The 27,323-nt window shown below is 50.9% G+C and overlaps 1 protein-coding gene across 3 annotated transcripts in view; it reads left to right on the forward strand.

Moving 5' to 3' along the window:
• The window catches only part of KLHL29 (kelch like family member 29), a 319,053-nt gene that overhangs the window by 234,807 nt on the left and 56,923 nt on the right, over window positions 1-27,323 (forward strand). For all 3 annotated transcript variants that reach the window (XM_037812592.1, XM_037812594.1, XM_037812593.1), the window contains 2 exons: window positions 15,634-15,775; window positions 18,222-18,734. In XM_037812592.1, the coding sequence (XP_037668520.1) occupies window positions 15,634-15,775; window positions 18,222-18,734 (655 nt within the window). The remainder of the gene's footprint in view (window positions 1-15,633; window positions 15,776-18,221; window positions 18,735-27,323) is intronic.

Here is a 27,323-nt window from a genome sequence, read left to right on the forward strand (position 1 = left end):
TTGCCTTCTTCTGTTTGGCCTGGCAGCTATGCATGTACTTTCCAGACTTCTATGTTGCGGGCTCCGTGACCCTCAACACCCACTTGCAGGTACACTTGTAGAGCTGTGATTAAATTGCCAGCAGGATGACAGACCCACCTGTGGCCTGACAGCTATGTGGAGCTGCCAGCAGGAAGTCCTGCAGCCTCACGAGATTCCCGGATGGACTTGCTTCCCCAACAGTTGCAGATTGTTTGCAGAGACAAGATTATGCAATTCCAAAAACCGAGAATTTAAATTTAAATTAAGACCCATGGAAATATTTAAGAAACCATGCAAACTTAAAAACAGGAGAAATGGTGATGTGACAAGGGCACAGGGTGCATTTTTAAAAAGGGAGGCTGTTAAACTTTTTAGAAAAAATATTTTTACATGCACAATAAACTCATGGCCCAAACCATGAGGAAACCAGTAAACTTTGGATTGGATTGTAAGCAAAACAATGAATGAGGAAGAAGATGAAGAGATTAAGGATAGGATGTGGTAGCATAGATTTCTTCAACCTACAAGAGTGAACATCAACAATCAGAAACTTGAGGTGACAAAACAATTAAAACTGTACAGGAAAGGCTTTCTCCAGATACCAAGCAACGTAAAATGCCGTGGGATTTCTAATGGTGGTGGGAGTGTAGGAAAGTGAACTCTATTTCGTTGTCCCTGTGGACACTTGTTTCTGGGACAACGTCAAGACCTCATAACCAGAGAGAATGAAATGTAGCCATAGCACAAAGTTTGGATGGTCAATGAATCACATTTAAATAATCATAATAATGTAAGTGCTGTTTATGTTTTTCATCTTTTAAAGGAATACTTAAGTATGGTTACAAAGTAGAATGCAAATATTATCAGCTTAGACAATGTAAAATAGTGGGGTTGACACATGGAGATGTTGAAGGGGGAGGAGAAGGTAAACGGAATGATGGTGGTGTCCTTATAAAGTGGGAGGTATGTTGTTGAAGGAAAAAAAAGACCTGTTTTATTACTTAAAGGGTCGCATGAAGTCTAAAGTATTATATAACTATATTAAAGAGGGAGGAGAGTAAGGGAGAATAGCAGGAGGTCAACAGGAAGTGCCTAAAGATGGAGAGCTCAGGTGGGATGTCTCAGAAAGAAAAATTATTAAGAGTATTGATGCATTTGAAGGTACAAATAAGAGATTTTTAGTTTTTCAGTGAGTTTGGAGGTGAATTATGATGTGTAGATTTAAAACATTACGAAAACAAAACTGAGGCTATTATGAACCCTGGAAAAGTTAAAAGTTGTTAATGAACTACACTGCAGACCTCAACTGAATAATACTAGTCATATAAAGTCAGTCATTATTTTGTAAACACTGAACACTGATTTAAGAAGAAGTGATTATATAACATTGGGGGAATGGGAAAGGGGTGAGGTGTGTATGTAATTGGGGAGAGTCAATCAAAATCTAGTATTTCAAAATGACCAAAAAAAGCAGTACAACCATGGTATTTAGAAAAACGGAGGTAACTACAATAAGAAATAGCTAAGATAAACTTGGTTATCTCTAGAGAAAAGAAATCAGAAGTAGGTAGAGAAAAAGCAGAGGAATGCTGTATTTTGCCACCAGTCAAATGGTATTTGATTTTTTGAACTGTTTATATGTATTTCTTTGAGTCAAGTTAATTTAAATAAATTTCATTTTTTAAAATTCCCCAGGTAATTAAAAGTATACTGGTTAAGATCCACCAGAGTAGAATGGGATTGAAATTTTAAATCAGGCAGGCCTCTGTTAAAACACAAACTAGTTTTGTGGCCTTAGGTAATTCCACTCATCTACCTAAATTTTAGTTTCTTAAACTGTTAAATGAGAGTAAGAATACTTACCTTGAAAGGTCAGTCTGAGATTTATAAATAAGTCTGCCTTAGTGCTAGATACATACACAATAAGCATAATATGTTGTAACAGAATATCACATTAAGATGTGACTAAAACTTAAAACTCAAAAAAAAAAAAAAATTATACCACATATCCAGGGCAAGAAGCAGATGACGAAGAGCTGAAAAAATCTGAACAGGCTATTCTAAAGGTCTAGAATAAGTTGAGTCAAGCGTCAAAGAAAAGCCTTAATACAAAGTCAGTCATCAATAAAATCCTAGGCAAGAGAGAGAAGCTGACTCATCAAGATAACCAGGCACCTAGACAGCAGCAAAAAATTATAAGCCATACTAAGAAACAGGAAGATATGCCCCAGTCAAGGAAAAAATTAAAATTTCAGAGGAGACACAGAATTTGGAACAACTAATCAAAAATGTTCAAACAGATCTCCTAAATCAGTTCAAAGAGATGAAGGAAAATATGGCTAAAGAGTTAAAGGATATTAAGAAGACACTGAGTGAGCGTAAAGAAGAATTTGAAAGTATGAAAAGAAACATAACAGAAATTATGGGGTTGTGCTTGTTTGTATATATTATGTCCCCCAGAAAAAGCCATATTCTTTAATGCAATCTTGTGGGGGCAGACATATTAGTGTTGATTAGATTGGAATTCTTTGAGTGTTTCCATGGATGATTGGTGTTTCAATCAACTGTGAGTGAACCGTTTGATTGGATAATTTCCATGGAGGTCTTACCCCACCCATTCAAGGTGGGTCTTAATTGGATCACTGGAGACGTATAAAGGAACTCATAAACAGAAGAAACCAAGAGCAGCTGCAGCTAAGAGAGGACAAAATGCCCCAAGAACAGCATTTTGGAGAACGCCATTTTGAAACGCAACCTGGGAGCAAGCAGACACCAGCCACGTGCCTTCCCAGCTAACAGGTTTTCCTTTGTTGCTGCCTTACCTTTGACACTTTAGGGGCTTAAAAATATAACTTTGTAACCAAATAAACCCCTTTATAAAAGCCAATCCATTTCTGGTGTTTTGCAAAACGGAAGCATTAGCAAACTGGAACAGGGATGAAAGGCACAACAGAAGAGATTAAAATATACTAGAAGTGTACAACAGCAGATTTGAACAGGCAGAACAAAGAATCAGCAAACTAGAAGACAGGACAGTCAAAATCTTACAGGCAGAAGAACAGATAGAGAAAAGAATGGAAAAAATTGAGCAGGGTATCAGGAATTTGAATGACAGCATGAAGCACACAAATATATGTGTGATGGGTGTCCCAGAAGGAGAAAAGAAGGGAAAGGGGGCAGAAAGAATATTTGACACATACAAGGGATCCTCAATAAGACTAAGTGCCAATTTCTCATCAGAAACCACAGAGGTGGGAAGGCAGTAGTAGGATATATTTAAGGTCCTGAGAGAAAAAAATTGACAGCCAAGAATTCTTTATTTGATAAAACTTTCCTTCAAAAATAAGGGAGAGTTTAAAATATTTATCTATAAACAGAAACAAGGGACCTGCCCTACAAGAAATAGTAAAAGGTGCCCTACAGGCTGAAAGGATAAGAGAGGAGAGAGTGGCTTGGAGCTGTGTGAAGAAATGAAGATTTTTCACTAAGGGTAACAAAAAGGGTAAAGAGAGAGACAAAAAATGATATGACTTCTTCCTTTCCAATTTGCACGCCTTTTATTTCTTTTTCTTGCCTAATTGCTCTGGCTAGAACTTGTAGCACAATGTCAAATAACAGAGGTGACAGTGGGCATCCTTGTCTTGTTCCAGATCTTAGAAGGAAAGCTTTCAGTCTTTCACCATTTAATACCATGTTGACTTTGGGTTTTTCATATATGCCCTTTATCATGTTGAGGAAGCATCCTTCTCTTTCTATTTTTCCAAGTGTTTTTATCAAGAATGGATGCTGGATTTTGTCAAATGCTTTTCTATGTCAATGGAGATGATCGTGTGGTTTTTTCCTCTTCATTTTGTTAATGTGGTGTATTATATTAATTGATTTTCTTATGTTGAAACACCCTTGCGTACCTGGAATAAAACCCCTTGATCATGGTGTGTAATTCTTTTAAAGTGCTGTTGGATTCGAGTTGCAAGAATTTTGTTGAGGATTTTTGTGTCTATATTCATAAAAGAAATTGGTCAGTAATTTTCTTTTCTTGTAATATCTTTATCTGGCTATAGTATGAGGGTGATGTTGGTCTCATAGAATGAGTTAGATAGTGTTCCCTCCTCTTCAACTTTTGAGAAGAGTTTGAGCAGGATTGGTATTAATTCCTGGACTGATTCGTAGAAATCACCTGTGAAGCCATCTGGTCCTGCATTTTTCTTTGTTAGGAGGTTTTTGGTGACTGATTCCATCTCTTTAGTTATAATTGGTCTGTTGGGGTCTTCTATTTCTTCTAGGTTCAGGGTAGGTTGTTCATGTGTTTCTAGGAATTTGTCCATTTCATCTAAGATGTCTAATTTGTTGGCACACAGTTGTTCATAGTATCCTCTCATGATCCTTTTTATTTCTGTGCGGTCGGTAATAATGTCCCCCCTCTCATTTCTGATTTTATGTATTTGCTAAAGGTTTGTCAATTTTATTGATCTTTTCAAAGAAAAAACTTTTGATTTTTTAATGCTTACTATTTTTTTTTTATTCTCTGTTTCATTTATTTCTGCTCTACTCTTTTATCAATTTTTTCCTCCTGCTTGCTTTGGGTTTAGTTTGTTGTTCTATTTCCAGTCTTACAGGTGTTCAATTAGGTCTTTGATTTTAGCTCTTTCTTCTTTTTTTTAATGTAAGCATTTGGGGACATAAATTTCTCTCTGAGAACTGCCTTTGCTGCATCCCATATGTTTTTTTTTTTTTTTCATTTTTATTGAGATTGTTCAGATACCATACAATTATCCAAAGATCCAAAGTGTACAATCACTTGCCCCTGGGTACCCTCATACAGCTGTGCATCCATCACACTTAATTTTTGTTCAATTTTTAGAAACTTTTCATTACTCCAGACAAGAAATAAAGTGAAAGATGGGAAAAAAAAAAAAGAAAAGGAAACTCTAATCCTCCACTATCCCCAACCAACCCCCCTCAATTGTTGACTCATAGTATTGATATAGTACATTTGTTACTGTTTATGAAAAAATGTTGAAATACTACTAACTGTAGTATATAGTTTATAATAGGTATATAGTTCTTCCCTATAAGCCCCTCTATTATTAATTTCTAATTGTATTGTCATACATTTGTTCTGTTTCATGAAGTGATTGCTAGTATTTGTACAGTTGATCATGGACATTGCCCACCATAGGATTCAGTTTTATACATTCCCATCTTTTGACCTCCAGCTTTCCTTCTGGTGACATATATGACTCTGAGCTTCCCCTTTCCACCTCATTCACACACCATTCGGTGCTGTTAGTTATTCTCACATCTTGCTACCAACACCCCTGTTCATTTCCAAACATTTGAGTTCATCCTAATTCAACATTCTCCTCATATTAAGCAACCACTCCCCATTCTTAAGCCTCGTCCTATATCTTGGTACCTTATATTTCATGTCTATGAGTTTACATATTATAATTAGTTCCTGTCAGTGAGACCCTGTAATGTAATTGTCCTAATGTGTCTGGCTTATTTCACTCAGTATATTGCCCTCGAGGTTTTGTCATCAACCCATTTTTTTTTTAATATGGTTTTGTTCACTCACCATACATTCCATCCCAAGTAAATAATAGATGGTTTTCTGCATGGTCATACGTTTATGTGTTCACCACTTTCACCACTATCTATATAAGAGCATCTACATTTCTTCCACAAGGCAGGAGGGAGAGTCAAAGAAGGTAGAGAGGCAAAAGAAAGAGGAAAAAAAAATGACAGCTAGGAAGCAGCAAAAGGAAAAATAACCTTAAATCAAAGTAGAATAAAGAATCAGACAATACCACCAATGTCAAGTGTCTAACATGCCTCCCCTATCCCCCCCTCTTATCTGCATTCACCTTGGTATATCACCTTTGTTACATTAAAGGAAGCATAATACAATGATTCTATTAGTTGCAGTCTCTAGTTTAAGCTGATTGCATCCTTCCCCCAATGCCTCCCCATTTTTAACACCTTGCAAGGTTGACATTTGCTTGTTCTCCCTTGTAAAAGAACATATTTGTATATTTTATCACAATTGTTGAATACTCTAGATTTCACCAAGTTACACAGTCCCAGTCTTTATCTTTCCTCCTTTCTTGTGGTGTCTCACATGCTCCCCACCTTCCTCTCTCAACCGTATTCATAGTTACCTTTGTTCAGTGTATTTACATTGTTGTGCTACCATCTCCCAAAATTGTGTTCCAAACCACGCACTCTTGTCTTCTATCACCCTGTAGTGCTCCCTTTAGTATTTCCTGTAGGGCAGGTGTCTTGTTCACAAAGTCTCTCATTGTCTGTCAGAAAATATTTTGAGATCTCCCTCATATTTGAAGGACAGCTTTGCTGGATATAGGATTCTTGGTTGGCAGATTTTCTCTTTCAGTATCTTAAATATATCACACCACTTCCTTCTTGCCTCCATGGTTTCTGCTGAGAGATCCGCACATAGTCTTATGAAGCTTCCTTTGTATGTAATGGATTGCTTTTCTCTTGCTGCTTTCAGGATTCTCTCTTTGTCTTTGACATTTGATAATCTGATTATTAAGTGTCTTGGCGTAGGCCTATTCATATCTCTTCTGTTTGGAGTATGCTGCGCTTCTTGGATCTGTAATTTTATGTCTTTCATAAGAGATGGGAAATTTTCATTAATTATTTCCTCTATTACTGCTTCTGCCCCCTTTCCTTTCTCTTCTCCTTCTGGGACACCTATGATACATACATTATTGTACTTTGTTTCATCCTTGAGTTCCCGGAGACGTTGCTCATATTTTTTCATTCTTTTCTCCATCTGCTCCTTTGCGTGTAGGCTTTCTGGTGTTTTGTTCTCCAGTTCCTGGGTGTTTTCTTCTGCCTCTTGAGATCTGCTGTTGTATGTTTCCATTGTGTCTTTCATCTCTTGTGTTGTGCCTTTCATTTCCATAGATTCTTCTAGTTGTTTTTTTGAACTTTTGATTTCTGCCGTATACATGTCCAGTGCTTCCTTTACAGCCTCTATCTCTTTTGCAATATCTTCTCTAAACTTTTTGAACTGATTTAGCATTAGTTGTTTAAACTCCTGTATCTCAGTTGAAGTGTACATTTGTTCCTTTGACTGGGCCATAACTTTGTTTTTCTTAGTGTAGGTTGTAATTTTCTGTTGTCTAGGCATGGTTTCCTTGGTTATCCAAATCAGGTTTTCCCAGACCAGAACAGGCTCAGGTCCCAGAGGGAAGAAATATTCAGTATCTGGTTTCCCTGTGGGTGTGTCTTAGAAAATTGCTCCACCCTTTGATGCCTCTGGTCACTGTGCTTTTCTGCCCAGCAGGTGGCGCCTGTTAGCCTATAATTCTTGACTGGTGTGAGGAGGTGTGGCCGTGTTCCCCCAGGCTCTGGGGTCTGGTTCTGAATGGAAAGGGCCCCACCCCTTTCCTCCTAGAGAAGACAGACCCCTCAGGTGGAGGTCATTAGCATTTCAATGGTCTCTCTCTCTCTGCTTGTGCTGTCTCCGCCCTTCCCCAAGTCACAGCCCTGGAAGCTGAAAATGACTGGGGCTTTCTCCACTGAGCCAAAAAAGAAACAGATAGTCCCCTTCAGACCCAGTCCAAGGCGACCCTCCGGCTCTCCCAGGTCAGTCGTCACCCAAAGCCTCTGTCTGTTTTTGGGGATGCGTACCTGTAGTGAGCAGTTCACACTCGCTACTTAAAACCCCAGTTGGAGCTCAGCTGAGCTGTATTCGCTTGCTGGGAGAGAGCTTCTCTGTGGCACCACGAGGCTCCGCAGCTCAGGCTATGGGGGAGGGGGTCTCACGACTTGGTTCCGCAGGTTTTACTTACAGATTTTATGCTGTGTTCTCGGGCATTCCTCCCAATTCAGGTTGGTGTATGATTAGTGGATGGTCTCGTTTGTCCCCCCGCAGTTATTCTGGATTATTTACTAGTTGTTTCTGGTTTTTTGTTGTTGTTCCAGGGGGACTACTTAGTTTCCATTCCTCTCTATGCCGCCATCTTGCCCGAGTTCCCCCATATGTTTTGATACGTTGTGTTCTCATTTTCATTCGTCTCAAGGCATTCACTGATTTCCCCTGTGATTTCTTCTTCGACCCATTGATTGTTTAAGAATGTGTTATTTGACTTCCATATATTTGTGAATTTTCTACTTCCCTACCTGTTATTGATTTCCAGTTTCATTCCATTGTGGTTAGAGAAGATGATTTTTATAATTTCAACTTTTTTAATTTATTGAGGCTTGTTTTTATGTCCCAATGTGTGGTCTATCCTGGAAATGATTCATGTACACTTGAGAAGGATGCGTATCCTGCTGTTTGGAGTGCAATGTTCTGCATATGTCTTTCAGGACTAGTTCATTCATCATATCGTCATTCATCCTTATGCCTGGACTGAAGGCGTTAGAGAGGATGTGGGGAAATAGGAACACTCATTCATTGCTGGTGGGAATGTAAAATGGTGCAGCCACTGTGGAAGACAGTCTGGCACTTCCTCAGGAGGCTAAATATGGAATTACCATATGATCCAGCAATTCCACTACTAGATATATACCCAGAAGAACTGAAAGCAGAGATTCGAGCAGATATTTTCATACTAATGTTTATAGTGGCATTATTCACAATAGCCAAAAGATGGAAGCAACCTAAGTGTCCATCAACCAATGAATGGATAATCAAAATGTGGTGTCTACATACAATGGAGTATTATTCAGCTGTAAAAAGGAATGAAGTCCTGATGTATGCTACAACATGGATGAACCTTGAAGACATAATGTTGAGTGAAATAAGCCAGACACAAAAGGGAAAATATTGTATGATCCCACTGTTAAGAACTAATTATTATAAGCAAACTCATTGAGTTAGAATCTAGAGTACAGGTTACCAGGAGCTAGGTTAGGGTTAGAGAATGGGGAGTTGATGCTTAACTTGTACAGAATTTCTATTTAGGCTGATGGTGATGGTTTGGAAATGGATGGTGGTGATGGTAGCACATTATTGTGCGTGTAATCAATAGCCCTGAACTATATAGGTGAATGTGGTTAATAGGGGAAGCTTTAGGATGTATACATTACTTGAATGAAAACTAAAAGCTAAAACATAGGACTGAACAATATAGGGAACCCTACTGCAGATGACAGACTATAGTTAATAGCACAAGTAGAAGAAGGTTCTTTCATGAATTGTAACAAATATGCGAAACTAATACAATGTGCTAATAATAGGGTGGTATATGGGAAAAATATACCTAATGTGAATAATGGGTGATAGAAATATTTTAATGATCTTTCATCAATTGTAACTAAAGTTTAAAAAATAGTACAATTATTTTAAAAAGTGCTATCATCAATTGTAACAAATGTTCCACAGGTGTTGGGGAGGGGGTGTGTGCAGGAATGCTGTATTTTATGCATGATTGTTCTGTAAACTCACAAGTTCTCTAATAATAAATAAAAAACCACCTCTGTCATCCCTGACAAGTGGGCGTGGATACCATGAGGACCCCATGTGCCTTGCAGGGTGGGGGACAATGAGATGGAAGCTTTGCAGGGAGTGGCCTGCCCAGCGATACTCGGTCCTGGAGTTGCAGCTCCTGCGATGGGATCCCCCAGATGCCCGTGGCTGTGGAGAGAGAAGCCAGAGCCATGTTCACTTCTGCTGAGAGCTGTGTGAGAACCTGCTCTTGCTGGGGGAATGATCTGCCCCAGACTGAGGAAGAAAAAGGAAATGACAGTATTCACCACTGAGGCTGGGCTGAGGACCCCGGGGCCTCCACCATGCACGGGCTGTCAATCAAATTGGTGTGCCTCTGCCACCATCCTCTCCAGGGCATGCACTTGCAGCCGTGCTGGCTTCCTCCTGTTCCCCAACTTCTAGACTCACCTCAGTGGGTTTGCCCGGTGGGCTACGGGCCTGTGCCCTGACCGCAAGGAAGGCTGGCGAGGCAAGTTTTCTGGCTGAACCTCAAAGATGGGTGCCAGGCAGTCACGAAAACACAGAGGCCCAGGCCTGCTCAGAAGGGGCCTTCAGCATCCAGAGCCAGGGATTGGGGGGTGGGGGGGTGGTATGCTTCAGCTTGTCAGTCCCAAATCACGTGGGCACTGTAGGGAGTCACAGGACAAAAATGAGGCTGCAGAACAAGCTTGGAGTGCAGTCAGCTCCAGGCGACCCACTGTCCTCCACCGGCCACTACACAGCCTCGACCCTGCTGGGCTGGGCTGGGCTGGGGAAGAGGCTGCACTAAAAGCATTTATGCAGTTACAATCCCTACAATATTTACTCTGCCCCACCATGTGCTTAAAATATGCGGGAACACAGAGGGATACACGTAAACTGTTGCATTTATGTGTCAAGAGCAGCACACGTGTGACTTTTTGGTCTTTTGATATTCGCAGTATACACAGGAGACCCTGCGTCCCTTTTGATTGGGCTGATTGGCTGCTCAGCACCAAGGTGAAGGCTCAGTGGTAGTAATTCCAGTAGCTCCCGTAGCCTGCATGCCTGCCGTTTTCCTTTCTGTACCTTCAACTCTCCATGCACGTTCCCTGGTCCCATCCCCATTTTCGCTTCATCGTGGTTTCTTCTCTTTGCCATCAGTCCCTCCATCATCAGGAGAGGGTGCAAGACACCGTGGGTCTGTCCCCCAGGCTCAGTCTCCAAGCTGGTGTCATCCGCAGGAGGCCCGCTGGCTGTGAGTTCCTCGAGTGCAGGGGCTATGCCCTGACCATCGCCAGGGCCTCGGTGCCAGCAGTGCCCCTGGCCCAGAGTAGGCACGGATGCTCGTCTGATGACCTGAGCCAAGGGGAGGGGTGGGGGCTCCCTGGTGGGAGGGTGCTCAGTGGGAGGTAGGCCAGGCCAGCCCCATCTGTGCCACAGAAGTGATGAGTGTCGAGACTGCAGGGCTCAGGTCGTGGAGATGGGCTTGTCGGCAGGATGGAGATGTGGCACTGCCCTTGCCGTCCCCCAGACGAGGCCCACTTGACCCTGCAAGTGGACCTTGGAGCCTGGCTTTCTCCCAGCACCCCCATGTATCTAGGCTACAAATGCACGAGGGGCTGTGGGGTCCCTTGGTGGTGACTTCAGCCCCAATCCATCTGCCTTCTTGAATCCCTTCTAGCTTGGCGGCCCAATCCCAGCCCCTTCTCCTCAGGAGCTTTCCTGACCTCCAGGCTTTACTGATTTCACCCTCTTCCTACCTCCTTGGGCAAACAGTGGAAGATGTTGGATTCTTGCTTCTCCAATAGGCTGTCGGCCCCTTTCTGCTCCTGTCACACCTGTCATGGCGCCCAGACACCCAGGAGGGGCTTGATAAGTCCTGGGGATTGATCAGTCGGGTGGGTGGGTCCGGACTGCAAGCAGCCTCAGGCACACCCAGGGGAATGTCGATGGGGTCACCGCACATGAGGCCCCCGGGGTCTAAAACCTCGTCTCCCCACTGTCCATGCATCACTGCAGCCACACAGAATGACATCAGGGTTCCCGAGCACATCATGCAGTGTCATGTCTCTGTTCTGTTACTCACGTTTGTGTTCTGTCTCCCGGAAGTGCCCTCCAACCATTCATTCATTCACTGAACCAACAGTCACGAATCGGCTCCTGCCCTCGGCTAACCCTGTCCTCATGCACTCGTTCCCTGCACACCACAGCGAGCCGCCAGCTGGCCAGGCACCAGGGCCTCTCCGTGTCCTCCTGGAGCTCAGAGTGGGGCCAGACACTGAAAGGCAGGGAGCTAAGGCAGGGAGCTAATGCTGGAGCACCACATGCAGAGAGAAGAGAACAAGTGGTGGGGGGCAGCCCTGGCCCCCCAGGGGAGTCCACCTCCCTGACCACCAGGGACACTGCAAATTAGAAAAAGGTGTTCCCTCTGGGTAGACAAATTAGCACAAAGCAGCCCCTGTGGGCTCTCCCAGCCACATGGGGGCACAGCCTAGTAAGCAAATGGTGCTCTGTGGGAAGAAGGGTCTCTGTCTTCCCAGCGGGGTCTCAGCCCCCCATGCAGGCCCTCTGCCCAGTCTTTGCACAGCCCTGGGGACCGTCCCCTAAATAGAACAGTGCTCTGGCTTCAGCGCTGTGGGGATGCGGAACTGGTTCCCCCAGATTGGCGGCCCTCCCCCAGGTGTCCCCTGAGGCTCGTTTCGGGGTGGAGGCCCCCAGCCCCTCACGAGCAGCCGTCTTCAGTCCACGCCGCTGCCTCCCCGAGAGCCCCATCCTGTAAGGATCTGGGTCCTTAGTGTTCTTCAGTCGCTGAAAGAAGCAGGATGCTGTCAGCTGCGGTAAAAATGTGACCTTTGAAAATTTACAAGAGCTAAGGGTTTAAAAAGCTGCTGCGTTAATGATGCATCCCATTAGCATCTCATTAAAGGGAGGCTGAGAGAAGCCTGCCCGGGCCTGGTGATGGGCAGAGGGGCCTCCATGGGCACTGGGCAGGAGGAGGGCTCCCCTCGGCCGCCGCTCTCCACGAGCACCATCAGCCGGCACGCCGGGGAAGGGTGAAACGTCTGGGTGCTTCGCTGGTGTCCCAGAGGAATGGGGCAAGGTGGGGCACCCTCAGGCCTGCCTGCCTCCTTGGGCCCTGGGACGAAGTTCTCCTGGTTGGTTTTTGTGGCATTCTCGTGTTGGCAGCTCCTTTGCTGGGAGACATGGAAGTCAGGGAAGCCAGGCATTTGGGCTTGGTGAGGCCTGGGGTGCATTTGGTGGAATCATTGACCTTTTGGGGTTCTGGGCCATGGCAGGTCAGAGCCGGTACCACGGACCCACACACAGCCCCCCGGCAGCATCACGGCCCTGGGGGCCACACACCTTGACCTTGGGCCCAGTGCCCTTTGCAGGAGTTGGGGGCTCAGGCCAGGCCATGCAAGCCCCTGTCACCAGCTCCTTGTGAATCACGCACCCGGGCGCCTGCACGCCTCTGCCAAGCCCCCACCCGCAGTTCCGTGTTTTTCCTGGAGAGAGTGGAGGAAGGATGTTCATTTCGTTATTTTAATAAAATAAATGAAACTCCTGAGCTGCTAGTTGCTCATAGCTTCAGACGCTGCTAGCAATGAGTAGAATGTGAGTGGCCTTGCTTTTCTGCCCTAAAGGAAAACAAAAAAGACTGTTTTCCTTCTCACAGCAGAACTGCTTCCTTGTAGATAAGAAATCGGCTATAATATTCATGAAAAACACATGCAAACAGCAGTCCTGTTGTAACCACACAACCTCCTCCCGCCGTCCCGCCCTGCGCACCCAGGGGCAGTGAACCCACTTCCAGGACAGCGCCCCCATGCCCTGCAAACCCGAATCTTGCCGCTGCTGGGGACTGCCTGAGGGCAGGGCCAAGGCTCCCTCCTCCGTGTCCCTGGGTGCCTTGGGAAGCCCAAAACCTGTTTGCTAAATGCACAAACCAACCAAGGAACAAGCAAGCACGTGAGCAAGCTGGCACGAGGGATTTGAAACCGAGGGCTGAGCAATGTGGTTCGTCGAAGCATGCCATTTCCCAAGTTCAGAAACTCCCCAAATTTGGGGGGAAAATGGGGGGTCCTGAATTTTTAGAGCTGGGAACCTGGTTAGCCAGATTCCCAGCTGTGCAGAGTGGAGGAGACCCCGGCGGTCTCCATGGAGGCAACGGCTGGGGCTGCGGCCAGGCCCAGGGCCTCTGGGTTTCCGAGTCCTGCCCCACCCTGTGAAGTTCCTAGGTGGGGGGCAGGGATGCTGATTCAGCAGGCGAGAAACTGCGGCCAGGGAGGACCCCGAAAACCAAAACAGCCTCTTGCCTGGGAGGCCTGAGGACACCCGGGCAGCAGCGTAGGGTGCAATTCCATCGTGTCCTCCACGGCAGGCGGGGTTTCTGTATTGTTGGTGATGGGGGGCTGCCGGTAACTGGAGGCTGGGCCCAGTTCACACGCAGCAACCCAAAACCAGGCCCTGAATGGGGCCTCTCAAGGGCTCATCCCCTCTCAGAAGCCTTTGATTCTGGGGGACACAACCTCTGTACCGCTGAACCCCCCGCACCCCAGAGAGCCTGCAGATGCGTGCTCTATCCTTCAGGTAGGGCACAGGTAGGGAGCTGTCCTCAATTTAGAGAACACTGTAAAAGCCACTCTGCTGTTCCGTAAGACTGATGGTGAATGTGGCTAAATCCTCAACCAGTGCCCCCGTCCCACCCCTAAGCCCCCCATCTGTCCCACAGGCAGAAATGGGGCAGGGGCCTCCGATAGGGAAGCTTTTCCCGGTGAATTGTTCTTTCCCCAGGAGATTCGCTCTTTCCCTTTGTTTCTTGCTCCGCGCACAATTGCAGCCTAATGCAATTAGCTCGGAGCAGCCCTGGGTCCCAGGGGAGGCCCTAAGGCAGGCGCTGCTTGTCACCCGCTTATGCATCAAAGCCCCAGTGAGAGCCCCCTCCCATCCTCCCCGCCCAAACCCCCCGTCCGTGCCGGCGCGGGACTGGGAGGGTCGCCCTTGTCAGAGAGGTGCAGCGGCAGCCCCTGCCCCCTGCCAGCCGGGTGCCCAGTTGGGTTCCCCCAGGATGCGGGACCCACAGACCTGCAGGTCCAGGCCTCCTTGCCCAGGAGGGGCCTGCGGACGCCCCTCGGGACTTGTTCGGCCGTCCTTGGTGTGCAGCCATCTCTGCACCCCATCTCACCTCCCCTTCACCCCGGGAGCTGTGGCCCCTCTTCCCGGAGCCCCCTCTGCCGAGACACTCCCCCCTCACCTCCAGGTCCTGCCCATCCCTGCCTCTCCGACAGTGGGGTTGGTTTGCTTGTTTGTTTTGCTTATTATATATAACGGCCATAGTAGAAAATCTGGCAAATACGGAAATGACTGTCCAACAGATTAAAGCTCCCCTCAACCCCTCACCCAGGGCTACCCCCTGCTAACCCTCTGCTGATTTCTTGCCTGCACACGTTGCTACCTAGTGAGGCGACGGTCATTTGCCGTCCTGCTTTCCTTAGCTGACATGATGGGCAAACGTTTTGCCATCTCGTTGGGAATTCTTAGTAAACAGGGTTTTCGGTGACCAGATGCTATCCCATCCAAGGCTCTGCTGTCCTGGTGCGTGTTTCCCCCTGAGGTTTGTTTTCCCGCTGATCTGAAGGTCTTGTGATGAGGGAGTGGGCTCGGTGCAGGGAGCCGGCCTCCTTCCTGCCGAGAGGAGCTGAGGGTCCTGGAAGGAGTCCCCACCTGCCCTCGGCCCTGGTGCCGGGGTCCGCACTAACCCTGGCCTCCGTGGATGGACCATGGGGGCCGGGAGGCTGGTGTGGGGCAGGACGGGGAGCGTTGGAGGAGCTCCCCTGCGGCCTGAGCCATCTCCCTGGGCGTCAAAGGGCCAGGCTCGGGGTGCACATGGGTGCTCGGCCCTGGATGAGCTGGTAGCGGTTGTGGGGTGGTGGCTTATCAGTGACCCGAGGGCTGGGGACGGCAGATCTCACAGCCCAAAGCGCCCTTTCCCTCGGGGTCACACAGGTGGACTGGTCAGCCCCAGGGGTGGCCGGGTTGGTGCTGCGTGGGCTGAGCCTGGCAGAGGCCACAAAACCCTGCCATGGCCCTGGGACTGGACACAGCGCAGACAGCAGGGGTGCTGCTCTGGGGTGGCCCCGGGGGGCCTCAGCCGGGCTGTGCTCACCTCCTTTCCTTCCCCGCAGGCCCCCGGCATCTCCAAAGCGGACAGTCAGTCCCAGGGACTTGCCACCAGCATCCGGTGGGGACAGACACCCATCAACCAGTCCACGCCCTGGGACACGGATGAGCCGCCCTCCAAGCAGATGAGGGAGAGCGACAACCCAGGTGTGTGCCTCATCAGCGGATGGACAGATGGAGACAGCTACCCCGGGGCTGGGCACGTGCGGTGGGGCCGTGAGAGGCCCCCAGGGGCCCCCAACCCCTCCACAGCCCATCTCAACCGAGGGGCCTGCAGCAGCCCACCCCTCAGTCAGGGAGTTCCTTTCCCTCCTGCTCAAGAACGGAGCGTGACTGAATCTCCTTCTGCTTATTTCGGATCATTGGTCCCTCCTGGTGCTCCAATTTAGGACAGATTTTTTTTTGCCAGATCAGTGGTCACATGAGAACAGGGTGCCCCACCCCTGAGTCTGGGGGTTCACCACCCCCCACGGCTTCCCAGTCCTTCTTCCCTTTTATCTCCCATTGTCCCAGACCTCCCCTTGGGATTCATGAAACACACCTGCCAACCTTCCACCTGACGGCCCCTCAGAGATCTGGAGACCCCCTCAGCAGCCTCAGACATCCCACAGGAGCCCTTCAGCCAGGCCGGAGCCCACGGTTTCCAGGCCCTTTATCTTCCAGGGAATTGCTCTGTTCTCTGCTTCCCTCTCGACGTGCAACACCAGAGTCCACAGGAGGCCCCCTTCACCCAGGGCCCTCCTTGACCGCTGCAGCCTTAGATGGCCTCTGCCGCTCGGTGGTGCCACAAGCTGTCCCAAAGGCTAACACCCCGACCTGCCGTGGGCTGCTGTGCCCTTGGGCACCAAGGACAAGGCCTCGTCTGAATCTTCCCGTGTGACTCTTAGCTTCTCCCGGATGCGGCTTCACTGCTGATGTATTCTCCACACTCCCAGTGCTGTCATCTGCAGACTCGGGTGTGGCGTCTCCTATATCACCATCCAAGTCATGCTGGACGGGACTTGTAGCACCTTCCAGGAGCCCTCCCTTTAGGTCATCCCCAGCCATAAATAAATCCCCTGCATGGTGCTGCACGTCTCTGTCTTGACCAGAGAGTTGTCTGAGGTCTGGCCAGCTGTGCTCTGAGATTCTTATGCCTTAGCTCCCTGGCTAATCGCAGAGGGAACGGGCTTGGGATGATGTGCTTGTCCTTCGGATGCCCGGGCTGGCCCACAGTGCCCCCGGCTCCTCTCCATCAGGCCTGGTACAGCTGCCCTTAGAAACCCCATCCTAGGATCTCGCTGACCTGACGGAATCACAGGAACCCTAAGTTTGCCGGCTTCTAGTGTTGTACGCCCTCGCTCATTATCAAAATCATAAATATTTGTCACGCATTCATTATGTGCCTTGTTCTGGATGTCACCCTAATCCTCGCAGCAAACCTAGGAGGTTGGTATATTACTGACCCCATGCAGATGAGGAGGTGGACTCGGGGGGCCTGTGCCTGAGGCCCCTCAGTCGGGGAGGAGCAGAACCAGGGCTCCCACTGCGGGCGTCCGACTCCCACAACCTGCTCTTCCCCACCACGCCAGCAACCCCAGGGGCCTGACAGCCCCCTGCCTTCCTGCCTCCTGCCCCCTGCCTCGCCATCTTGTTTCTGAGAAGGAATGCCCAGCCTCACCTTCCAGCCCCTGGACTGGGGGTCCTCAGTGGACCCCCGACCACCAGTCTCCTTCCTTAGTCTCTCCCAGAGGCATCAGCAGGCCTGTCTTCCTGGCATTCACAGGTTCACAGATCAGCTCGGATCACTTCAGTGTCAGCTCAGCTGAGGGGAACCCGGGGCCTGCTCTGCCCGGCCTGGACACGACTGGCCTGTGTCTAGTATCAGATCTCGAGAGCGTTGCTGGGCCCCCTTGTTCAGCCAGAATTTCCTTAAGGGCTCAAGTGGGTTCTCATGTTTCCTGCCAGGGCTGGCCAGGCAGGTGGCTTCAGACAAAGCCCAGCGTCCAGCAAGGCCCTGGCGGGCAGCCCCAGCCCCACACCCCACACCCCACACCTCCTCCTGCACCCCACCCCATCTCGCCCATCCTGAGCCACCAGCCCTCACAGGGCTCTGAGCTCTGGTCTCTCCTTGCCCGGCAAATGCCCCCCTCCCTCCGAGGGCGATTCTCCGAAAAGGAAGGAGGAAGGTCAGCCCATGGAGAAGAGTTACTGTGTGCTGGAAACTCTGCTAGGTGGTTTCAATTTTTTTCAAATACATTTTCCTCATTTCGTTTTCCCAGTAGTCCCTCTAGGGTAGGTATCGTTGGTTGTGTCTAACAGAGGAGAAGATTGAGGCTCAGAGAAGATTTTGCCTGGGACTCTTGGCTAGTGCGTGGCACGGTGGAGATCTGAAGCCGGGTCTCTTGGAAGGGATCCGCTTTGCCGCCCCTCCCACCTGCCCAGCCAGGTCCTGCTCCCCCTCTAACCCCCACGGCCGTTTGTTCAACACCCCTAAAGCAGGTGTTCATGCACCCCAGGGACCCCAGCACCCAGCCCAGGACCTGGGGCGGGCGGTGTTTGCTGAGCGAGCCCGTGCGTCCAGGAGATGACGTCTCTTCTGTCTCCCTTGCAGGCACAGGGCCGTGGGTGACCACGGTGGCCGCCGGGAGCCAGCCCGCCCTCATCGCGCACTCCTACGGAGTGGCCCAGCCTCCCACCTTCAGCCCGGCCGTCAACGTCCAGGCCCCGGTCATCGGGGTGACCCCCTCTGTGCCTCCCCACGTGGGGCCCCAGCTCCCGCTGATGCCAGGCCACTACTCGCTGCCCCAGCCGCCCTCCCTGCCCCTGAGCAGCGTGGTGGTCAGCATGCCCTCCCAGGCCCTCTATGCCAGCCCTCAGCCCCTGGCCGTGTCCACGCTGCCTGGCGTGGGGCAGCTGGCCCGTCCAGGACCCGCCGCCGTGGGCAACGGCCACATGGCAGGGCCCCTGCTGCCTGCACCGCTGCCAGCCCAGCCATCTGCCACTCTCCCCAGCGGTGCCCCCGTCACCAATGGGCCCCCCGCCTCCGACTCGGCCCCCGGGCTGCAGATGCTGCGTACCATTGGCGTGGGGAAATATGAGTTCACCGACCCGGGGCACCCTAAAGGTAAGTCCTGCCGCCCCCCGCCCCGTGTGCCTGCGTCCGTGGCTCCCATCGTGGCCATGGCCACGGAGAGAAGAGGGGAGCGGGGGCCGGGTCAGCCCATGATGGGGCCTCCCCGTGCCGGAGACAGCCCAGCTTCAGGCAGGGATGGAACGTGGGGAGGGCAGGGCAAGGAAGGGTGGGTGTGAGGGGGCAGGAAGAGGGAGACGGGGAGGAGGAAGTGGGGGAGAGCCTGCAAAGCCCACTGCCCTTGCCCTGAGCCAGCCTCACCTCCGACCCCCAAAACCAGGCCAAAGCACAGCACGGGAAAGACGCATCCGTCCCTCTGGGGAGCCCGGAGGACGTCAGAGCCTGCTTTGGCTGTGTCTGTCCCCAGAAAAGCACTCTCCAGTGCCTTGGAAGGAGAGGCCCAGCAGACATTCCCAGACCATCCTGAGCCTCTGGAATTTTCTATTTCAAGGGCCCAAGGGCAGTTCTGTGAGACTCTGGAAAAGAGGCCCTGGCCTTTTCATTGCAGGGAGCTCCAAGGCAGATCCTCAAGGACAGAGCCCGGGGAAGGGAGCCCACCATCATGGCCCGTGTAGGGACAAGCCCCAGCCTGGACCCCGCCCCCATCAGGGCAGAGGGCACCCCCAGATGGGCCTCACCCCGGAGTCTGTCTGGGGCATTTGCCACAGCTGGACTGCACGAGGAGGCAGGAGGCACAGGGGCCCGGGGCTAGTGGGGTTCCCCATCCCTCCAAGCTGGAGGCTGCTGGGGTCAGGAGGAGGAGGGGGGCTGGGAAGGGGAGCTGGGTGGTCCCAGCCCAGGGCAGAGCAGCTCCCTCACTCGAGGCCCAGCTGCCCCCCACCCCCACCCCTGACACCCCATCTCGCGAGCCCGGGGTGCAGCCGGGCCTTCTCTCTCCCGCCGACATGCCACCAATCTCTGTCTTTATCCTTCTGAGCAATTTTCAGGCCTTGTCAAACATCCCAACAACAAAGCCCATGTCTGGTTCTCTGTTGGGTTTAATTCCCAATCTGACTGAGCCCTGACTGCCTTTGTTTTGGAAATCAGCACTCGTTTTAAATGACAAAATTATAGAAAATTACATCTAAATTCTGGTAAACTCTTGCTTTGTTTAAGATCCTTTTTAAAAAATTGACTAAACTGATCTTTTGTTTGATTTGTTTTCGTTAAGCTCCCTCTCCCTTTAGTTTAAAAAGAAAAAAAAAACTTCCAGTTTCTGAGCCGCGGCCTCTGGAGCCCGGGGCAGTGGGAGCTGGGCACAGCCTGAGCAGTGGGTGGGTGGGCGTCCCTCTCCCCCCCCGCCACGGGCACACAGGCCCCCTGGGAGCCCCCTGGGACTGGTGCAGCATCTGGCTTGCCAAGTGGCAGACAGGAATCCAGGAAGAGGAGTCGAGGGATCGCTCTGTGCAGAAAGGTGACTGGAGACCCGGGTTTGGCCATAGCCCCCCAGCCAGAACCCGCCTCACCCGTCTGGGTGTCCTCAGCTGCAGACCCCATGATATCAGGAGGACACAGGCAGCAGTGAGAGGCCAGGAGGGGTGGACCACCCTCGGTGGTGGGTCCCCAGCCCCCAGCTAGGAGGGGAGAGGAGAGACAGTGGTGGGGTTCCCTCTTCCAGCCCCATGGGTGGATTGGTATGGGGGAGAGCAAGGGGTGGCATGGGTCTAGGAAGCGGCCATGGCCCCCCGCTCTGCAGAGCCACAAAGTGAGCCTCCAGCTCCAGCCAGGGGCAGCAGTGACCACCCATAGATGGTTTCCAGCTAGATGGCTGCATCCCCAGAAATTACATTTAACTCCCTTCTCTGTTTACGGCCTTCGTTGGCTGATTCATCCCCCATAGATGAGGCAAAGACGATGGAGCACGCACATACAAATGCCTCAAAATGGAGCCTGGTGGGTTGGGTTGTGTGTGTGTGTGTGTGTGTGTGTGTGTGTGTGTGTGTTTAAGTAATTTCTCCCTTCTTAAAAGCCTTTATTGCTGAAGCTATAATTTTGTCTGTCAGATCTAATGTCAAACAACTGCATTTTTTTTTAAATAAGAAAACTGAATTTTAACTACATCTTTGAAACTTGCCATGTTAGAGTAGTATTCCTGACAGAAGCACGTGGTTTGGATTTGGGTCACTTTTTGATTTTGCCTCTAGGGATTTTACATCTTGGAAGCCCAGTTGATTTCACACCCATAGATGACAGACAGCTGGCTCGGGTGGAAAGCTAGAGACACAGTGTGACGGCACCAACACACACACCAAAAAAAAAAAACCACAAAAAAAAACTTTCCTTTTCTTCTGTTCCCCATTTCAAACCTTGCCTGGAATTATAATAAGATCTACCGTAGAAAGCAAGCCTTGAGATCTAGCTCATTAAAGTCACAAGATTTTTCCCTCCCGTTATTTGACGTGACAGGCTGGCCTCTCACGGGCTGGGTAATTATGGAAAGATCCCCTCTGTGGAGAACGGTTCGTGCCTACCAGAGGAGTGGGCCACTGGTATTTTTAGACTTCATTAGTGCCCTGATTTAAAATTTCACATTTTGTTTCTTATAATTATCTTCCAATTGACTGAGCTGAAGTTTCAGTTAGGGCTGTTAGTCGGCTTTCCCAAAAAAGGTGTTGGGACTTTAATTTAAAACTTAACCAATTGAAAAAAAAGGTGGTGTGGAAATGCTTTTTGATTTGCGGTAGGTCAAGTGATTGTCACCCATCTGTGACCAGAGAAGCCAGCGTGCATGCAGTTCACTTTAATGAGTGTTATTTAAATGCATTGAGCGCATACAGATTTTTTCTTAAGAAACTTACAAGATGAATCTTTCTTTCTCCAAGAACAATTTGTGGGTGGAAGTCATCTGTAGGCACTTTTTGTAGATTATATATTGAAAGGTAATTAAAAATAGATTTCATGGGTGCAAAGTGATAAGGGAAGAAAAGAGAATTAGTTCCATCCAATTCCTGTGAGAAGGCACCTGATCCGTTGTGTTTTGTTGTCGCGGTGGAACCCCAGAACTCATCCGTGGCGGCCACGGTGTTGGCCAACCTCCAGCCCTGATGAGACCTTGAAACCTAAGGTCACCACAGCTGGCTCCACGTGAGCCAGCTGGTCTCTGGTTACGGAGCTCACATCAGGGACGCAGGCTCTTGATGTGGTTGTTTCTATCCGCTGCCTTCTTCCAAAGAAGAATCTGGGTGTTTTCCAGGGTGGTTGGAGACCTTTTAGGGCCCCCGATGCTGGGCCCAGTGGTGAGCTACAGAAAGGCTATTGTATCGTCACCCGTGTGTCTCGGAATCAGCCGGGTTGCACCTGCTCGCTCAGGTTTACCTGGGCTGGGGAGATGTCTCGTCCGACTCTAGACTTTGGAGGTCTGGGGTGAGGAGCCCTGAGGAGCCAGTCTAGAGGGCTTGGCCTCCCTGCCCAGGCCGGAGGGTCACGGGTGCACTGCCCCTTGCTGCGGGCCCACGTCTCCCTCGTGTTCTCGCCCCTGGCCCTGCCCTCCACAGATCACCCTCCGGCCTCCCCACTGCAGTCTGCATGGGCAGCAGCGGCTCTGAGCTCCGCGGTGACAGACAGGATGGTGTCAGGACATTTGAGGCTTGGTGAATAAGAACATGGGCTCTGGGACTGGAACTGGTTTGAATTCCACTCTGCATCTAGCTGTGTGGCCAAGCCGCCCTTTCCCCGTCTTGAAAATGGGATGGCAATACCAACCCCGTAGGGCTTAGGGGATGGTTAAATGAGATCGTGGGCATGAAAGCACATGGCTCTGCACCTGCTGAATGCCAAGGACTGTTCCTGCTGTCGGCTCTGGCCCAGGGTCTGGAGAGTTTGGCAAAAGATGAAGCTAGTGGAGGAGTGGGAAGCCAGGGCCCCTCCCCGGTGCAGAAGAGTCATGAGAAGCCCAGGCTTGTTCCCTGGGCTGGAGCCCCTGGTCAGGCCACTTAATAGGACCTCCACCTCCCCGTCCCCAAAAGGGAGGCTGCGAACCACACCTCCCTGGCAGGGATTTTGGGAACTCTTCTCCCCAGCCGGGGAGCCCCACCCTGATCCCATCTCTCCTTGCACGTCCAGAGTGTGCCCCGGACACAAGTCTCTCTGCAAACTCAGTAAATCTTCCGGAAGATGCTGGGAATTTGTGGTAAAGCAGTCTGCTTCCAGGTTAGCCCAGAGGCACAAAATGTTGTCCTAGCTGAAATCATCTCACCCACAGCCCAGTGCTCTCTGTGCCTCTGTCTCAGCACGACATCACGAGTCCCTCCAGAAATCCAAACCCAACCCTGGGGCTGCCCTGCGCCCTGCCCATTCTCCCCTATGCACAAAGTCCAAAACGAGGTCAAGGCTTCTCCTCTTATCTCCCCTCTACAGCCTGGCACCCCTGCACCACACCCCTTTCAGGCCACGGTTGCCCCTGGCCGGGACTGGTGGTCTCCATAGTGCGTCCCCCACAGTGCAGGCCCAGTGCAGCCACAGTGGTCTTTTAAAAACACAGATGCAGGCCTGGCATTCCCCCCACCCCCAGTGGCCTCCAAGGGGCCCTGCTGCCCTCTGGATAGTGCCCACTTTAGGATGTGGGTCCTGGCTGCCCCCCCCACCGTCATCTTTTGCCACTCAGCCTCACTTGCAGGCCTGGGGTCAGAGCCTGTCCAGCTGTGCTCTGGGCCGTAGGCTGGCACCTCCGATGCACATTTTGGGAGATGTGCCTCTCTCCCAACTCAACCGTGAGCTCCAGGGTGGGGGCAGGCCAGGCCTCCAGCCCTGCTCCACCGCAGCGCCCAAGCCTGAGCCGGCCCATGAGAGATGCTCACGATGCATTTGATGAATGAGGGCACAAAGCACCGGGCTGGGGATCATCCACCGAGGTCTTGTGACTTCTCTCTGGGCAGATGCCTCCTCCTTTCATGGACAGGCCCCACATGGGGCGCTCATCCCACAGCCGGCCCCTGCACACCTGCCTCACTGCAAACCCACATCTGCTCCAGAGTTCCTCCAGCTCCCAGGCACGTCCACCGTGACACCTGCCCAAGAGCTTACACGATCTGAAATCCTGCTTCCGTTTGCTCCTCTATAAAAAGGGTGACAGTGGTTGCGAGGGTTGAGTTACTTTATGTAAAGCATTCTGCCTGGCACATAGTTTATCACCATAAAATTGTTTGCTGTAATTGTGATCACTGCCAGGTCAGAACCATCTTTCAATATCCATGGCCTTTTAGGGTCCCAGGGTAATATGACAAAATCAAAGACCGTTTGCCTTCCAGAGTCTTAGCAGATAGCGTTAACCTCGTGATGTTCAAAGCAGCTGGCTCCCAGGGGTCCATTTTGAAGAGAAGAAAACAATTGCCTTCTCCCACGCTAACACTTTATTATCCTCCACCGTTGCCATAACTCCAGAAGGAACCAGCCTATGTCTGTGACTTCCCCCTAATTCCAGGAGCTGTCTGTCCTGGCAGGGCTCAGAGCAGGCAGCATCCTGGGACATTCAGCTTGATATCAGGGTGCCAAGGACACTGGGGGACCCTCCTCCACAGCCACAGCAACAGATTGGACAAATAAAATCACAGAGCTCCCACGTGCCGACAACCACCAACGCCAGAGCCGAGAGAGTTCTTTAGGAGCAGGTGGCAGGGACGTGGAAGGGGTCCGGAGCCCGAGTTCGGCATCAGACAACCTGAGTAGAACTCCAATTCCACTGCCCACTCACCAAACGGACTTGTGCTGGAAAATGGGTATCCCCAGGCCTCGATTTTCTCATGTGTAACATGGTGCCAGTAACAGTGCCATCCTCGTAGGCAAGCTTTGAGGATGCAGTAACGGCTGGGGAGCCCTTCATGCAGGACCCAGCATGTAGAAAGCTTGCAGTAACTTTTGGTGTTGTTATTGCCACCCTGAAGAAGCCTGGGAAGGAAATATTATCCAGGGCAGCTCTGGCTCTGGGCCTTCAGTGCTTTTACAGGACGGTTGTCTGATATCATCTCCCAAGTCTGATCAACCTCACCCTCAACACAGATCCGGAACCAAACCCACCATCCTGCCACCACCCTACCTCCCCTCCTCATTCCAGCTCCTGCCCCCAGTGCACGCACACCCCCCACCCAGAAAACACCAGTCTCCGAGAAACCCCACTCCCAGCGCTGCCTCGGAAAGCCCTCCTCCCCTTCACAGGGCCTGTCCTCTAGGGGCTTGTTAATTATTAACTGGAAGGTTGTCTAGAGCTTAATCATTCTGTTAACACTCATCTGATGATGAGCAAACCAAGCAAGCGGGGAGATGCGGCACAGGCCACCCCGGAATGTGCTGTCCTCGGAGCAGGAGGGGAGCCCGGCCGCCCCAGCCCGTTAGTGTCCCTCCCGGAGCGCCGCTGCTCCACAGGGCCCCGGCGGGACGCGGCGTCCTGGGCCCTCCGGCGCTCAGCTTTGGACCCCCCGTGGGAGGGCGTGGGCTCTTCCATCCAGGCCCTTGCATCCGAAGGCCTGCTGTGTGCCTGACAGCCGGACAGCCGGACAGGGGAGCTAGGCTGCTGATGGGAAGGAGAGGGCTTTTCAGGTGGGAGCAAAGGGAGGGAACGTTTCCTACCTCCACGGACCCTCCGGAAGCAGCAGAACCACAGCAGGGACAATGCACTAGGGCCTGGCCAGTGACACTCGGAGGCCACCAAGGGCCCGAGTCATGTCACACACACCCCCCTTGCATTGTCACCAGCATGTATAGAGCAATCATGGGTAACATATTAGGCACCTGCTGTGTGCAAAGTTCAAGCGTGACTCCTCCCATGTACCAAACAAAAGATACAAGCAGAATCAGCTGCCGTGCCAGGAACAGGTCCCAGATCCCCTGGATGAGGGGCCAGTGTGATGCCTACGGTGTTCCGGACCGGGGGAGATGGGCAAGTCTGTGCTGGAGGAGACTGTGCTCCTTCTGGGGAGACCCGGCGGTGCCAGCAGTGAGGGCTGCGGGAGCTGGAGGAAAGGGAAGGCAACGTGGACTGGGCTGGGAAGTCCAGGCTGGGCCTCGGAGGCGGCCGAAACGAGAGTGGGCCCAGGGCAGTGCAGGTGGTTTACAAATGCCAGTCCTGGGGGAGAATGCCTGGGTAAGTGCCAGGGACATGGAACTATGGTTTTTCAGTAGATTCATCTATCAGGAAGTTACACTTGCGCACATGCATACATGACTTAAACGGTTCACGGGGCCTGTTGTGATGTGAGACAGGTTTGGCTCGGGGCGGTTTTAGCTGGCCTTCGGAGAAGTCCCGTTCCCCAAACTCAGGGCACTTGGCCAACTTGGCCTCATCCGTCAGCATGTGGCAGGCGAGGGACCGTGACCTTCGTGGAGGGGCCGTTTTATCAACTTCGGAGGCCATTCGAGTCCGGCCAGGTGAAGGCCCATCCATCTTCAGGGGCTCTGATCTGGGTCAGAAGCATTTGGGGGCCATCAGCCCCCGACTGGGAGATCCGTGCACCTCTAGGGTCCAGAAAGTTCTCTGTAAACCTCCTCTTTCCCTCCTGTCGACTTTGCTGGGAAAGTCTGACTTTGCCAGGAAAACCATGTCACACCAGGCTGGCTCCTCGAGATTTTGTTTTTGAGGTTGTGGGTGAGTTCTGAAAGGTGGGGGGCCACTGGGTGAAGGTGGGGTCTGCCTGCTGCTTGCACCCACGTGACAAGGAGGGCGGAGGGCACTGGGCACCCCAAATCAAGCAACAAAACTGGAGAAAACATGGCACGAAAAAGGTTCAGTGAGAAATTGATGTGGTTGAAATCACATCCCATCCAGGAGCCCATTCACTGTTCTAGAAATGTAGATGGTAAAATAATAATAATAATATGAGCATAATATTTTAGGAACTCAAAATTTGTAAATTGCTTGATGGAAAAAATATGGCTAAAAGGTTGCTGTCTACTGAAATAGTCATCACTGCCTGTTCTCTTCTTCTTAAAAAAAAAAAAAGCACATCTTGGGCAAATTTTAAAAAAATTTAAAAAAAAAAAAAAAGTACATCTTAGAGGGACACCTCAGCATTTTCGGCACATCCTCAAGCAAATGCTCTTGTTTCCTTGCTGAATCTGCCAGCAGCCTGTGGGACCAGGGTTCACATTGTGAACCCACTGACCTCTCTCTGTCTCTTCCTCCTCTCTTCCAAGTGACCGCTCAGTGTGGTCGCTGCCGAGCGCCCCGGGCCCAGGGCCCACGCACCTCCCAGGCAAGCGCAGACCAGCTCCTCACCAGCTTCTGCCGGCGCCGGGGTCACAGGCCACAGGCCACACAGCAGCCGGGCTGGTGGGGGGAAAGGGCTGGAACCCCGCCGCAGGCTTACTCTGCAGGCGTAAACAGCGCAGGCCTTTGCGTTGCGGCTCTCTCCAGGGGCTCGTGGTCACTTGGCCTTTTTCTTAGAGGTCCCGTTAACATTTTCACCACACTGCGGCTTCCTCAGCTTCTCGAGAGTTGCTGTCCTTCTGCTATGAGAACCATCCACGTTTGGGGTTGATTTTCTATGTCCATGGGAGCTCAGTGCTGGGAGGGATCTGAGAGGTCGTCTAGCAAGAGCAGGCATTTGCCCTCCACCCCTGGGTACTTGGCAGGGGCCGCTGCCAGCATCACCC

This window comes from Choloepus didactylus, chromosome 20 (genome assembly GCF_015220235.1).
Source record: "Choloepus didactylus isolate mChoDid1 chromosome 20, mChoDid1.pri, whole genome shotgun sequence".
Classification (NCBI taxonomy): Eukaryota; Metazoa; Chordata; class Mammalia; order Pilosa; family Megalonychidae; genus Choloepus; species Choloepus didactylus.